The 15,357-nt window shown below is 46.5% G+C and overlaps 1 protein-coding gene across 1 annotated transcript in view; it reads left to right on the plus strand.

The window, feature by feature from the left end:
- Positions 1-908: 908 nt before the first annotated feature.
- RNF144A (ring finger protein 144A) overlaps positions 909-15,357 on the plus strand; it is a gene marked incomplete at its 3' end in the record, with an annotated part of 30,752 nt that continues 16,303 nt past the window's right edge. Inside the window, exons 1-3 of the mRNA XM_080711052.1 lie at positions 909-1,049; positions 10,381-10,485; positions 10,620-10,680. Coding sequence (XP_080567178.1) covers positions 915-1,049; positions 10,381-10,485; positions 10,620-10,680 — 301 coding nt within the window. The 5' untranslated portion in view covers positions 909-914. The remainder of the gene's footprint in view (positions 1,050-10,380; positions 10,486-10,619; positions 10,681-15,357) is intronic.

The raw sequence follows: 15,357 nt of genomic DNA on the forward strand, positions 1-15,357 counted from the left end.
GGTCAAGCCCTCTGAGCTGTGCCAAGGGTCACATCAGAGAGGCTGTAAACAGGAAGAGGAGCTGAGCTGAGGAGAGGAGCCCTGGGAGCAAGAAGATGTGGTAGAGCTCTGGCCAGAGACTGAGGCTTTAAGAGGTTTAAGCAGCAGGACCTATGGTGGTGGTGAATGGAGACCCAAAGACCCTGGGGCTCTGTCATTTGACATGTTCCTGGGTTCAATCCCTGGCACCAAAAGAAAAATAAAAAGAAATGAATCATTGTACACTGACCATGAGTGGGTTGAGATGCGGCCAGAGAAATCTCTGGGAGGGCTGCAAAGTAAGGATCGTTTCCATCATTGTGAGTGCCCACTGTACACAATGGATCTCTATAGATGGTCCTGTCTACTGAAGACCTTTGCCTTCCTGGAGCTTGGGACTCTAGAACATCTATTGGCTTGAGAAGCAGGTGGGCCAGGGCTGTATCTGGAGGCTGAGGGCACTGGAACCAGCAGATTGGGGAAGGTGAAGGCAGAGGGCTGCAGAGAAGGGCTTCCTGCCTGGCTTCCCTGGGGCATTTCTCCAAGCAGTGACAATTTTAATGAAACTTTTACCTGGACCAGGTGCAAGAGGGTCTCACTAATTGCTCATGGGAGAGCAAGGGGAAGGGGTCCTTTGCCACTTTGAGAGTATACCAGAAAGCTACCTCGGGAATGTTAAAGGTAGCACCCACAGACCCAAGTCGGTGCCCTTTGGCTAGCACGTCTTAGAAGACCCCAAATGTGTACCATCTAGAGCCCCAGCTGTCTCTACAGTCGGTTTTCCACCTCTCTGGGCCCTGGCTATAGGAGATGTGACCCAGCTGAGTTCCTGTGGAGGCTGCAGGCTGGGCTGCGAGGTCTGACTACGTGTGTCTTTCATTTCAGACTGCTCTGCGATGACCACAGCAAGGTACCGACCCACCTGGGACCTGGCTCTCGACCCGTTGGTGTCCTGCAAGCTCTGCCTCGGGGAGTATCCGGTGGAGCAGATGACGACCATCGCCCAGTGCCAGTGCATCTTCTGTACCTTGGTGGGTCTCAGCTCAAGGCTGTGTTCAGCAGAATCTCAGGAGGAGCCCTCTGCTCTCTTCCAGACACACAGAGCACACCTTTGGACTCACTTTGGGGGATGACAAAGGTGTTTTATTGAAGCCTTCACTCGGTTATTGGAATTCGTTCTTAAGTCAGGCAGGCGCCCAGAGTAGATTTCAGAGGCAGTTGCTTGGGGGTGCAACACAGTCCTTAAGCAGGATTGTAGAAGCTAGTGACACAATTTCGAAAACCTATCATATCACGTGCTCTCTTTTGCCAGACAGGAAAATCTTTTCCACACTTCATTTTAAATTTAATTTAATAATAGCATGCTTGAGATTATAACAGGGATAACCTCATGATTTTACATAGCTGGTATAATAAATTATTGGTGTCATCTTCTACTGGTTAGTGCTAAACTAAAATGTCTACTTTTTTTTTTTTTTTGGTGTTACTGGGGGTGGAACTCAGGGGCTTTCTACCTTCGAGCTATACTCCCAGACCTATTTTATAGGTTTTGGAAACAGGGTCTCACTAAGTTGCTGAGAGCCTCACTAAGTAGCTAGGCTGGCTTCGAGCCTGTGTGATCCTCCTGTCTCAGCCACCCAAGCGCTGGGATTACAAACGTGCGCCGCCACGCCCGGCTTAAAATGTCTACTTCTTAACATTACATTTCAGTGTCCTTAATATGTAGCCCGAGTTCCTCTGGGGACAAATGATCTATTCTTAATAAATACAGGGGCTTTAAACTCTTGAGTTTGGGTCTAACTCAGATCTAAAATTTTTATACATCAGATAAGAAAAATGAGAAAGAAGAAATCGGGCACCATGGCATATATGTCTGTAATACCAGTACTTGAGTGGACTGTAGATTTGAGGCCAGCCTTAGCAACTTAGCAAGAACCTCAACAACTTAGTGAGACCTTGTTTTAAACTATAAAGAAAAAGGAGTAGGGGTATATTTCAAAGGTAGAATGCCCCTGGGTTCAATCCCAGTATCAAGAAGGAGGAGGAGGGTGGGAGGAGAGGAGAGGAGAAGACTGATTTACTCCTCGTTGACTCCATTTAATTTTTCTTGATCTTTCTTCCCATGTAAAGGATGAGGGTATGGTCAAATACACTCTTAAAAGCAGAAAGTAGAACAGGGTTACTAGGGCCTTGGGAAGGTGCTGGTCAGATGCACCACCTTACGACGTTGCAGTTACGTAGGATGAATTGATTCTGGCATCTCCTGCACAGCATGGTGAATGCAGTCAGGACCATATCGTGTAGGAGGATAGATCTTAAGGGTTCTCACCCAAACCAAAAACAAGGAAACTGACTCTGAGAGGTGATGAGTGCTTAACTCTATCAGATAATCACCCCCTTACCCACATATATCAAGGCATCAAAGTGTATGCCTTATATACACAATTTTTATGTGTCAGTTATATTTCAAAAAAGCTGAAAAATAATAACCGTAGTTATCGTTTCTAAAAGTAGAGAAAGGGAAAGAGAGAACCTTTCTTCAAGCTATTAAAACATCTGGATCGGGGTGCAGCTCAGGACTAGAGCATGCTGGAGGCTCCAGGCTCCATCCCTGGTGCCAGAGCAGCAGCGATAACAACAAGATAACGACACAGCAATCAAAGTCCGGCACCTCTGAGTGTCAGGCCGCCACAACTGGGCGGGACGGCAGCTGCCTGCGGGTTTTTCAGATGTTGCGATTAGACTCTGTGGATCCAGCAGTCTTTCCTACCTCTGTGCACAGAAGGCGTTTGCTCTCTGTGCCCGTATTTTCAGGCTTTATTTATGCCTCATGGTTGTTCTGGGAGGTAGGCCCAGCACCTAGCATCAGCTCCATTTTATAGAGGAGAATGAGCCTTGCAAACACTGAAGGCTCCGATTTCTGATTGCTCATCGATGCTCTCTGACCCTCTGGCTCATTTTCTGTCCCCTAAAAGTGCAGGTCAATGCAGGAATCAGCTAACCAGCGGAAGGCTCACGGATTAAACCAAAGCGAGCTGACATCCCAGAAATGTGCCTCATTAAAGCCCCAGGAAAAAACTTCAACCCGGAGGAAAGGAAATTTCTCTTGACATTTTTTTTTTTCTGAGACAGGGAAGAACAGGAGGGAAGAGAGACAGTGGGAGAGGTAGGAGAGACAGATCTCCATCCAATTAACGCAATGAATGGCGCTCATCTCATTTCTAGAGGATGAGCGAGGACTGTAGCATGTCAAGATGTGAGCTGTGCTAAATAATTAGCTCTGTGCGGAGCTGCCTCCTCCTTGCCTGAAGGGACATCTTCCCCCATCTCTGTCAGTTGTGTCAGTGGCATAGGTCCCATTAGGCAGGTGCCTTTAGGCACGTTTGCTGCCTCTGTGGTCCCCCACATCTGTCGGAAGCCATTGTGAGTGTTTCCTTTCGAAATACTAGTCTTTGGGGCTTTTGAGCCAAGGCTTTTGTTTTTATTTTTAGAGGACTATAGTTAAAATAAATAAGCAACTCTCATTCAGACTCAAGGCTTCAGTCAAGGAACACAGAAGGGGAAGCCAAGTGCTGTTTTCTCAGAGTTGCTGTTTAGGAATGCCAAAATGAGGGAGACAGTTGTGACTTCCCCCATAACTCTTTATTCAAAGTTAAAGTGTTGAAAATAATTTACCTCCTGTCTGCAGCTCGCTGTAGTGGAGCCCCCTCGTGTTGGCTGGTTAGGGAGCTGAGGAGTTGCCCAGGTGCTGGAATTTCCAGCAGAAACCTTCCCTTCTGGGGGCTCTCGGGTCATCCATGCCACAGGCTGGGGATGAGGACCAGGAGCCCACTGCTGCAGGAGATACAGCTGTTCTCTTCCAGGAGACAGATGGGGAAGGCAGACAATTGTTTTAGACTGAAAGGAGGCACTTGGAAAATAAACAGTCACTTCAGAACTCAGTTTAGTTCCAAAGTAAATTTATCTCCAGGAAGAAAGGGGTAGGAGAAAGCGTGAGCTTGGGAGGCAGGCATTCCCATGGTGGAATGCCTGTTCTGTTTATGATCTGAGGAGGCCTCATCAACCCCATCTGTGTTATGGAGATAAAAATAATTAACCTCCATGTTCAAAGGCATGAAGATATATAAAGCACCTGGTGAGTTCAGGGGGCCTATGTCCCTTTATTTTACTTCTGAGCTTGAACTGAGAACTGCAGGAATGAGAAAGAGTTGGAGGCAGCTTTCTCCAAATAAGTGTTCCAGGGAACGTTTGTCCCCAAAGATGAACTCCAAAGTGATTTTTATGGCTCAGCAGGTTTGCTTAAACTGCACGCAACGTCCTTAGATCTTCTGTGTGCTCAAGCTCATGAATGAAGCACCAGGAAGTCCCTGGCTAGACATTCCGTCTAACCTGCATTCCCCAAATGTAGGTGAGCAGAAAGATGCCTACGAGACAGACAGGTTTGTCCAGATGCCTTGAAGCCTGCTCCCGAGGGCTGGCTTCAGGGTGAGTGCCAGGGCTGCCTTGTGATTCTGATGAGGCCGCCGGGAGTCTGTGCACCGGGTCTCTGTAGCTGTGACCTGGATGGAAGTGTGGTGCGCTGAGGAAGGATTTCAGTAGCCCCAGGCATCGCCTATCTCTGCACCGCCGAGGCACAGAGCCAGGTCTGGGATCTTAGAGATGATGAGGACTAGGAGATTTCTCGCATGGTCCCCTTTTGGCTCTGTGTGAAATGTGACTTTAAGTAGACACATGTGAACCTGAAGATAATGTGGGCATCGAAGCAAAATATAAGTGTAGCCAACAGTTTTTCCTCTAAAATACAGGGAGGAGAGGGAGAGCTTTTGACATGTATGGCCATATAAGGCAGTTCTATCCCTGCCCTGAGAGCCAACTGCTTTTCCTTCTGTTACTGATAAAACCAGGTGTATGGGGCCCGGGATGGGGCCTACCAGAGCCCCTTGTTATCCACTATACTTAATGTTTCCCCATTAGCTGGTGCACGGTAGCCCTTAGAAACAAGCGTGTTTCTGGAATGTTAGGAACCCGAGTCCTTGGGTCTCTATTTTCTGTTCTGGTGACACCTGGGGCTGACAGTGCTGGGCCTCTTCTTCCAGGAGATGGGTCTCCTTGAAGGGTCCTCAGTTCATGGGTGAAATCACATTTCTGAAGCTCCAGGAAGGTGTTCTTTGTCAGCACAGACCCCGTGGTGGTCCTGGGCCATTTGCTCCAGATTCCCAAGCTCACCCAGTGAGAGTGGGCTGCAGGGCTCCCATGAAGCTGTCCATATCCTTGAAAGATGCACTGTGTAATCCCGCAACCCCCCTATTTTCATGAAAGTTCTGCCAGGGCCGGCTTGGCTGTGTCTCCAGACCTTCTGCTGAGACACATAACAGTGCTCCAGCCTAGTCATTCTGTCCGTGTGATGTTCATCGGAATATCCATCCCTCCAGCACCTCCCTACCTGCCCTGTGGATTCATCACTGGCCCAATGAGCTATGAGAAATGGAAAGATAAATATACATTTCCTACATCCAAAGAACATACCATCTGACATAGGAGAAGCATCAGCAGCTCTTTAGTTGCTGGGTGCAGATCTGTTGGAGAGCACTGGGCTCCAGCCCTCCTCAGGAGCGCCATGCCCATGAGAGTCTGGAGCTACAGGGTGATCCTCCTGTGTTGGTCAGGCTTACTGCAGGTGCCAGGCCCTGAGAGGAAGGCTCCAGCCCCAGCCACGGCTGTACGTGGGTGAGTTGGGATTCACACCCTGCTCTGCGGTTCAGGGTCCTTGTTCCTTACACACTTTTATGGTGTCCCACATCTGTGTTATTTGGACCTGACTGTTTAAATCAGGGTTAAGTCAAAGCCATTCAGGAACCTTCGAGCACAGTTTCTGGGTGTTTATCCTGCTGGTTGGGTCCTCAATAGCCAATCATCCCTGGAGGAGAAAAGATGCACTGTTTAGACCAGCCATAGTCTGGTGAGGCAGAAACGTCTCTGGCCCCTCTCTCCGTGGCAGGAAACCTTTGATATAATGGAGGTTTATTGGCAAATCAGCAAAGTTCATCGGCTTTCAGAGCGCTGGAAGCTCTAGTGGAAAATGAAATGCCTGGAACATTCCGTGGCTGCACTGCCTCCTCCCAGCTTCCCTTTGGGAAGTCGATGCCTCTTTCCTGGAATCCCTTTGTCCCTTTGGACAAAGATTTCATCTCTCTTTTTTTTTTTTGGTGGTACTGGGGTTCCTGGAAGCCCTTCTACCTCCAGGCTACACTCCCAGACCTATTTTATATTTCTGAAACAGGGTCTCTTACGCCAGCGCGGCTGGCTTCGAACCTGCTCGATCCTCCTGTCTCCGCCTCCCAAGCGCGGGGATTACAAGCGTGCGCCACCACGCCCGGCCTAAAGATTTCATCTCTTGAAGTCTTCCCTGGCCCCGGCCTGAGGGACCACCCATCTCTACCTGGAGGTGTCCAGTCAGCACTGCCACATCGCGGCCGCCTTAAGCACGGAGCACGGTGTATAGTATGCATCTTCCTCCTGCACCAGGCCATAAGGACATGGGGTCTAGGATCAGCTCTGGCTTCCGACAGTAGTGATTCTGCCTTGAGTCAGACTTGGCCAGTTCAAGACACACACAATCCTTTATTCTACAACAGCAAGTGCCATGACATAAGCTCCTTCATAAATGATTGCCCATGAAAAAGTTCCTCCCTGAGAAGGAAGTAGGCAAAAAATTCAAAATCCAGCCAACCAAAAAACCATCAACTTTAGAGTCAGGCGCACATAGCTAGCGCCGTGACTATGGAGATGACTTTGTGCCGCTCTGAGACTCGGTTTTCTCACCAATGAAATGGAAGTGATAACGCGCCCCAGATCTCCATGCATGTTCATTGGTAGCATCACTAAAGCGACCAACACAGAGCCTGGTGCTTAGGAGGCTTTTGTTGTTGTTGGCGGTGATGGTACTGAGAATTGAATCCAGGGGCATTCTTCCTCTGAGCGGTACCCCCAGCCCTTTTAAATTTTTGTTTTGAAATAGAATCGTATTAGGTCGTTGAGGGTCTTGCTAAGTTACTGAGTCTGGTCATGATCCTGTGATACTCTGGTCTCAGCCTCCCAAATGCTGGGATTACAAGCGTGAGCCATCACACCTGGCTTTCACTCTGTTTTTGGACTGTAGATTTATTGTTACAGAAATTTCTTTGTTTATTTGTTAGTTTTTAACAAACTGTGCACGTTTCATGGCATCTTTTTGTTATTAGAGCTATTGGAGTGAAAACCACACCGTGGGTAATGACCCACTCTCTATCTATCTGGAAGAAGACTGGATTATTTTTGATGGACGAAGTACACGATCTGGCACTCAGACACGCATCTGTCTTTCAGTAGTACACACAGTGACATTACCGGGACATAATCATGCTGTGCTTTGCACCATGGCCTTTGTGGCTCACTGTCCGGCAGCTCTCAGCTAGATGTAATTCAGTCCCTGTCGCCAAACACAAGCTCTTGAACAAAAGTGTTTAGAGGCTTCCTGGGGGTGTATGCTACACACCTGTTTTAATTGTTGTATTTTGCTTCTTGAGGAGAATAATAGCCTGTCATTATCTACTGCTCCTATTCGTGTTGTCAGAGTTTTCAGCATTCCAAGTCGTTTAAGACACTCTAGAATCCTCCAGAGACCCCATTTAGACAAACTTAATGGTGAAAAGTAAAGTAATGATCTTTTACTTTTAAGGATTGGGTTTTCTCAGAGCCTGTAACTGTCAGAAACACATTGCTCAGAAGGGCAGATGAGATGACCGAGATGACCAACGACACTGCTGGCTTAGCGGGTGCCATGTACGGGAGCTGTGTAGCCGCTGCTCATAGACTTGATCTATTACTGTCACAAAAGCCCAGAAAGATGGGCGCCCTGCTTTATCACAGAGGGAACTGAGGCCTTAACACTTAGGGTAACTGCTTTGTGGTCTCTGACCAGAAGGACTGAGATTGCTGAGGTTCTGTAGCTCCAGAGCCATGAGGAGCTTGCTCCATTGTCCTCTCGCCCCATTTATAAATAAGGACATGCCATTTCTCTGCTGGATGAAAACAAGCCATGGTGACAGCTCTTTCCACCAATGGTACTGCCCCATAGGGTTAGCGGTGCTGCCCAGAAGGGGCTTCAGCCCTGATGGAGTTTGCATGTGACCCCTTTCTCCTCTGTGTTGCCTGAACCTGGAGAGGGACTCTGCACTGGTAATGATATAGTCATCTCTGACCATCCTGCCATCTGGTGCCTCAGACAGAGCTCCAAGTCCTGGCTTGTCTACAGTCACTCTTCTGAAAGCTCCCTTTATAAATGATGGGTTGGCAAAAGTAGAAGTATCTGTGGGTCTTTTGAGCTCAGGGCCTCTGCGGTCCTCAGAGCACCAGCAGATCAAAAGAATGCGGGTCGAAGAAGGCCAGGGGCCTCCTGTTAGAGAGACTGACATTGTAATTTGCACATGAAGTCATAGCTCTGGAGAACAGCTCTGGAACATGGTTTTCATTTTTTTTTAAGGAATTTCTATCTAGAGTCTTTGATGAATGAAGTATTCTGCTTTGCTAGAATGCGGAGAATTGTTCATTGAGAGTCATCTCCTTTTTATGTCCTGAGCTTATACTCTTTTGGGGGAGGGAGCATTCTTCTAGACTCTTTTAAAATTCTCCTGTAAAATAGAATAAACCATTCCCAATTATAAATTGGAAAAATAAGGCTGGCAGAGAAAGAGAGACAGACAGACAGACAGACAGTAACAGAGTTGTTCCAATACAGAAGAAGCAAGAATTGCACCTGACCTACAGTTGAGGCCCACTCCTTAATATAGTATTCTTATAGTGGAATGGATTATACATTTTAGGGAGAGGTGATGGCTTGGCAACACAGCCTATGGGTTTTCTTGATGAATTGCCATCATTGTCTTGTAACAGTGCTGTCATGATGTTACGGTAGTGTTGCTGTTATGAACATCATTAATCTGGATCATGTCGAGCGTTTATTTGAGAATGCTGTTGAGGTATTTAACATTGCTTTCTTTCCCCTGGATGACTCCAGTCTTTGAGTCAGTTTATCAAATTTTTGTCTTTTCTCTCTTCATCATGAACCTAGCTGGAGAAGTCCTTACTGTTTATAATGTGCTTTTTAGAAAAACACTGGGTTTCTAGGACTAGTAGATTTAGTAAAACAAGAGTTAATTGGTATAGGCAAATTGATCCTTTTATATTAACTAACCCTTGCATCTTCTACTTGATCCTTTTTTTGTTACTCCAGACTTTGAATGAAGTAGGTAGGGTTGAAAAAGGTAGGGTTGATAGTACATAATCACCAGGTAAGTGAGGTATCATAAGTGAGAGTTGACAGATGTTGAGGTGCATGAAAGAGATGCCAGATGTAGATGTGTTCTCAGCAGGACAGCATGGTCAAGTATGCTAGATAAATTTGGATTGAAATCGAGGTTCTTCTTTTACTGTGTAGGGAAGCTAGCAAGTTTTTTCTTCAGTGACTCAGTTTTTACATCTGAAAGATATAAGAGTTATACTTCCCTTGTAAGAATATTCTAAGGATAAAATGAAACAGTGGAAGATAAACGATTTAGTACAGTGTCCAACACTCCCTATATACTTAAGAAATATCACTTCCGGGCCACTTTTGCTGTTGGAGATTGGCATTCACACTTGTTGAAGGCCTTTCTCAATTAGCTTTCTCACTGTTGTAATCCCAAACACTTAACCACCATAGCTTGAGAGGAAAGAAGATGTATTTGCTCATAGTTCTGGAGATTTCAGGAGTTCAGTCCATGTTAGGCCAGGTTACCTCTGCAGAGCTCAGGGCATGGTTTAGAGAGGAGAGAGGAGAGAGAGGATCAGCAAAGGAAACATCATGGAGGCCATGAACAGAGAGAGGGCACAAGAGGATTCAACCAGACAAGCACAATCCCAAGGGCTACACCCCCAGCTACCCACTTGCCCAGCTGCCCACACTCCACCTGCTCAGATCACCACTCAATAAACTCGTTACAGTGTATTTATCCAGTGATGATGAGATCACAACCCCCATGATTTAATATATCATCTCTCAATATCATTCTATATTTAAACCACATCAGCATCTAACCCCAGTCTCAGCTCCATGAACCAACATACAATCCCCGACCTAGATCAGATAATTTTTAAACATTTGCCAAGTGAGGAAAGCCTCGAACTCTCTAGTGTGGTGGTCATTATGAGCTGTGCAGCAAAAATATACCAAGCTATAATGGGACTATATGCTCGATGGGTCATTTCCCTAATGGTTCACTATCTATGCCTTTGGCATCAAGGAAGTAAAGGTGTTACAGAGGGGTTTTCTGCTTTTTCTTTTAGTGCCTGAAACAGTATGTTGAGCTCTTGATCAAAGAAGGACTAGAAACTGCAATCAGCTGCCCCGATGCTGCCTGCCCCAAACAGGGCCACCTACAGGAGAACGAGGCATGTGCAAAAGAAGAATCTGGTTTGTTGAACTCGCTAGACCCTGTTTCGCGCATCAGGACATTGTGCGTGCAGAGTAGGCGTGTGCTGTGTTATACTCTGAACCTCAGCTTGTCTGTATTCTTTTCTTGTAGATTGAGTGCATGGTTGCTGCTGAAATTATGCAAAGATATAAAAAACTACAATTTGAAAGAGGTAGGTAGTCCAGTCTCTTAGGCAGTTGTGATGCCTCGAACAGCATGTGGATAACTTTGGGGGGAACTTCTTTTAGAAGCTTTGCAACTTTATAGAAGTATATCACTTCACAGTTATACAATATTTGATAGGCGTGAAAAGGCTCTAAGAGAGAAAAAGTTGTTGTAACTTGAATCTCTGTAATTCATCTTTAATTCTCAGAACAGCTTACAGTTTGCAAGCCTTGGCTGGTGATCTATTAGGTCACAGGAAGGACCCAGGAAACATCATTAATGATAGGGATGAGGGATTCTGGGTAGGACTTAAAGAATTGTGATCCTCAGGGACATTATTCTTCAGCCAGATAAGGTCTATGTCTTCAGGGCTAACGTCTCAGACTAGCCCTGAAATGAAACAGCACAACATTATGGAAGGAAGTCCAAGACTAAGCATGGCAGTCATGGTCCCCGTACTGACCATTATCCAAAGGTCAGCCAGAGTCCAGATATTCAGCGTGCACTGATTCCCTGTCTGGTGTTGATGGTAGATAATCGAGTCCTGTTATCAAGTGAGGATCATAGCCCAGTGAGGCTGATACCTAGCTTCTCTGATTTTCCACCATTAGTGCGTGGTCAGGGACCAGATCTCCCTAGCCCTAGCCTCAGCCTCTCCCACCAAGTCCTGCCCAGCTCTCCTTGCTGTCCCTGAGTCTGATGCAGACCTGGGATCCTGCAGGAGAACTGCATGTTGTAATTAAGCATCAAAGCAAGTGTGCCCAGAGCAGTGTTGACTTTGTTTGGGAATTGTATTACAAAGCAGTAAAACAGGTGGACTGTCCAGAAGAGGTCTTAACCTTTGCTCTCTAAACTAGTCTAGGTCATAATATGTTTATTTGTTTGTTTGTTTTGGGGGTACTGAGGATGGAAACGGGGTCATTCTACCTCCAAGCTATACTCCCAGCCCCTTTTTCAAAAAGGCCACGGACCCCATTGTCTTCATTTGAGTAGGCATTCTGGGCCCCAGTCTCATCTGAGAAGAGCAGAGTAAGAGGTGTGTGCAGGTACTGCTCCTCCTGCACGTCCTGGCTGTGGTTCCAGAGGTCCACTGGTCTCCCTGGACAAGGTCTAGTCTGCAGCAGGGTTTTCAATTCGGCTACACCCTGGGACGCCGTGTTTATGTGAAAACCTCTTGAAGGTGGGGGAAGGTAGAGTAGACCAAAAGAAAGTATCTCCATGTGCATTTGGGTGTAGTTTTGTTATTTTTAAGCTTTTTTAAAGAAATCCCAAAGATAGCTATATTTCCTCCTGAGGCATCTCAAACAACATGATGTAGGTCCAACTTAATAAAAACTCAAACAGGACTTTTGGTGGCTTTGAAATTCGTTTTCAAGAGATCACTTCCTTAAATGGCAAGTAGCAATGTCTGCGTGACAGTTTGTAGTGTAAATCTAATGCCACGCAGTGCTAAAACCAGTATGGAGAGAGATGAAACTGATTAATTTGGATTTATGAGACTTAGTTGGTTCTGAAAATATTTTCCAGAGAGATTCTTGACAGAAACTGGGGGCTGATTGAATTACAAGAATATGAACTTTCTATGACTTTGTATTTAAATGAAAAATACAGCTGGGCAAATTTCCTACCTAATAATTTTAACTTATTTTTTAAGACTTTGGCTCAGTCCAAAAAGCAAGGAGTTTTTCTCTTGCATAAAAAGTGAAGCTAACTTAGGTCAGAAAAATCTCTCTCAAACATATCACTTGAGAACAATTTACTGACACTGTGCAAAAGATTTTAATAAAAAGGATTCAGATTTAATACCACAAAAGACTGGTCCGAATGAAATGGGAGCGAATCAGAGCTGAAATATAGCGATGGATTATAGCCAGTCCCTGGAACGAGCTTGGAGATGTGACCAGAAAGCAAATTTTGACTTGTTCTCCGCCTTTAAAATGTAGTCAGTGGGAGGTGTCTTAGGAGGAAGCTCACTTCAGTGGTTTCATGACAACATTTAGTTACCAAAAAAATCCTGTCCTGAGTTTCAGTTGCAAATGTGTCTTTATTTAGACTTCATGCATCTTATCTGATTTAGTAGCCTTGATTTTAATTTCACTTTTCCACTCCCCAACATGAGGCTTTGGCAAGAAGGCACTGGGGGAAGGGCTCTGGGGCAGCTTTCTCTCTGGGAGCCTGCCCGTCCTCTGCTAATCCAGGGTCCCAGAGGGGATGGCTCTGGAGAGTGGCCCATGGGTGTCACTCCCACGTGCTCATGCTGTGGCATCCCAGAACCCACTGTGAGGGAGCTGCAAGGGTCTGTGTGTGTCCATCTGTCTGGCATCTCATGTTATCCCAAGACAAGGACTGGTCTTTCTCAGATCTCTACCCCACTTCAGAGGAGTGCCAGCTCAAAGGAATAACCCAGTCAAGTCCTAGCTTGTGTTATTTTGTTTTAAAAATAAAACAGGACTCAGACAGATTAAACGATATGCAGGCGACCACCAGCAATCAGGCCTGACTAGTCAGTGACTCCTGAGGTTACGGTGTCTCCCAGCAGGGCCTCACCCACCCCTGTGGTCTGGTACTAGGGCACCGGCCAGCCTGAATCATGGGGTCTGTGAGGGTGTGCACAAGGATGGTCCTCCACGTCATGAAAGCAAATGAAAACCACCTTTTAGAAGGAACTGGTCATAAATATCGTTAGGGACTTCTTAGGGCTACGTTTCATTAAGATTAGTTAAGAAACGAAGGCCAACTTCAACCTCCCAATGAGACATTTCGACAGTAGTATTACATCTTTGGGAGACAAGAGTTAGGATTAATTGCCTTCTACTATTCCAGAAATTTATTATTTGCCTTGTTTGAAAATGTGTCTCATATAAAATGTATATGTAATATATAATAGCAGATATAACATATATAATAGCGGATGTAATACACGATGTAAGGTAAAGGGTGCATGTGGGTTATTCTTAGACATGCATGTAACAGAGAGATAGACAGGTAGATACATGTATACATTCTGTAAAGAAGCACCTTGCTTTGCCATACTGCCTGCTGTGGACTGAGTCCTGTCCCGTATACACAGCTGGTGGAACTGAACAGTGGGAAGGATGCTGAGGCTATTATAGAAGCCGGGCTTCATTTCCAGGCATAATGGGCCTGGCAGTTCAGGAAGGATGCTTGCAGTCAGCAGGTTGAAAGGATTATCATCCTTTACCCTATCCTTAGGAAATCGCTCCATGTAGGGACAGCAGTGCCACAGCATACTCTATGAGGACAAAGTCACAAAACTAAAGTCTCTACCGTGGAAATCTTCACTGGGTCTTCCCACCCTTCCATGCCGAGTGTAACAATGGGGCCTTTTGGAAGAGGGAGCAGCGTGGTCTCTCCCAGGGCTGAATGGGGGCCAGGATTCACGTGGTGTTCTTGAGAGTGTGAGGAGAGGCGGCCTGCTTTGAGAAGTGGGCTCCCAGAGCACAGGGAGCCACAAATAGGGCTGGAGGACCCACAGGTCAGAGGCAGGCAGTTTGCTCTGGGCACTCTGAGCACAGAGCGCCAGGAGCAGATGAGGAAGGCTGTCCTGCATCTCAGGATGAGCATGCGCGGTGCTCCGACCCTGCAGCTTCTATCTCACAGTTGTGCAGGTAGAGTACTTGTTTCTAAAGCCAGGCCAGGCTGGACTCAGCCCACAACACAGACAAGGGAAGGCAGAGATGTGCCACTGTGGGTGTGAGTCCAAGGGCTGGGCAGGGCTGCCAGGAATAGCCAGTGGATGCCATCTTTCCTGGGCTCTGTGAGCTGTCTGGGGTGCCCCTTCACTGGCCAAGGTTCTTCCAGGTTGCAGGGAGCTCCTGACAGCCCTGGCCAACAAGGGTACCCCTCTTCTTCTCTTGATGTACCCTCTCAGTTCTCTTTCTCCAATAGCTAGGAATCTCGCTAGGAAAGCAAGCATGGAAACATCTTTACGACTTAGGCAAGAGCTGGGGCCCTTCATTCTCCCAGCACTAGGAGCCTCCTGAGGGCTTGCAATATGACAGCAAAGGTTATTAAAGTGGAATGCATGCTCCTCAGCTTCGGAGATCTTTTATGGTCAAGTTCTCAGCCTCCCACCATCCCTACTTGCAGAACAGTTTTGCACCACTGATTAATCCCACCCCCCTTTTTGTTGGTACTGGCGATGGAACCCGGGGCCATTCTACCTTTGAGATACACCCATAGCCTTATTTTTTATCCTTTATTTTTGGAAACAAGGTCTCACTAAGTTGCGGAGGGCCTGAGTAAGTAGCTGGGGCTGGTCGCAAACCTGCCATCCTCCTGTTTCACCCTCCCAAGTACTGGGATTGCAAGTGTGTGCCACCTGGCCTGGCTTTAATTCACATTTTTAATAAAAAAAGGCAGCAGTGTTTCTGTTGGTCAGGTTATCCTTGGCCAGTAGGTCACACTGGGGCTGCTGTCATTGAGCTTTTCCCCAACCCTCCATTTACAGGTCATCTGTAATTATGTTTGGCACCCACAGCAAAGCCAAGTAGATGACACAGAAACCCACAGTCCACATGGTGCACAGAGACTTAGGTCATCACTGTCTGGTTCATCATGGACTCACCAGGTTCCGTGTTCTATGATCATGTCATATCAAGAGCTCTGAACTGACTTCCTCATTGGTTGGGAAACATGGTAACCATCTCAGGGCATGTGTATC

This window comes from Muscardinus avellanarius (genome assembly GCF_963383645.1).
Source record: "Muscardinus avellanarius genome assembly, chromosome: 15".
In the NCBI taxonomy this organism is placed as follows: domain Eukaryota; kingdom Metazoa; phylum Chordata; class Mammalia; order Rodentia; family Gliridae; genus Muscardinus; species Muscardinus avellanarius.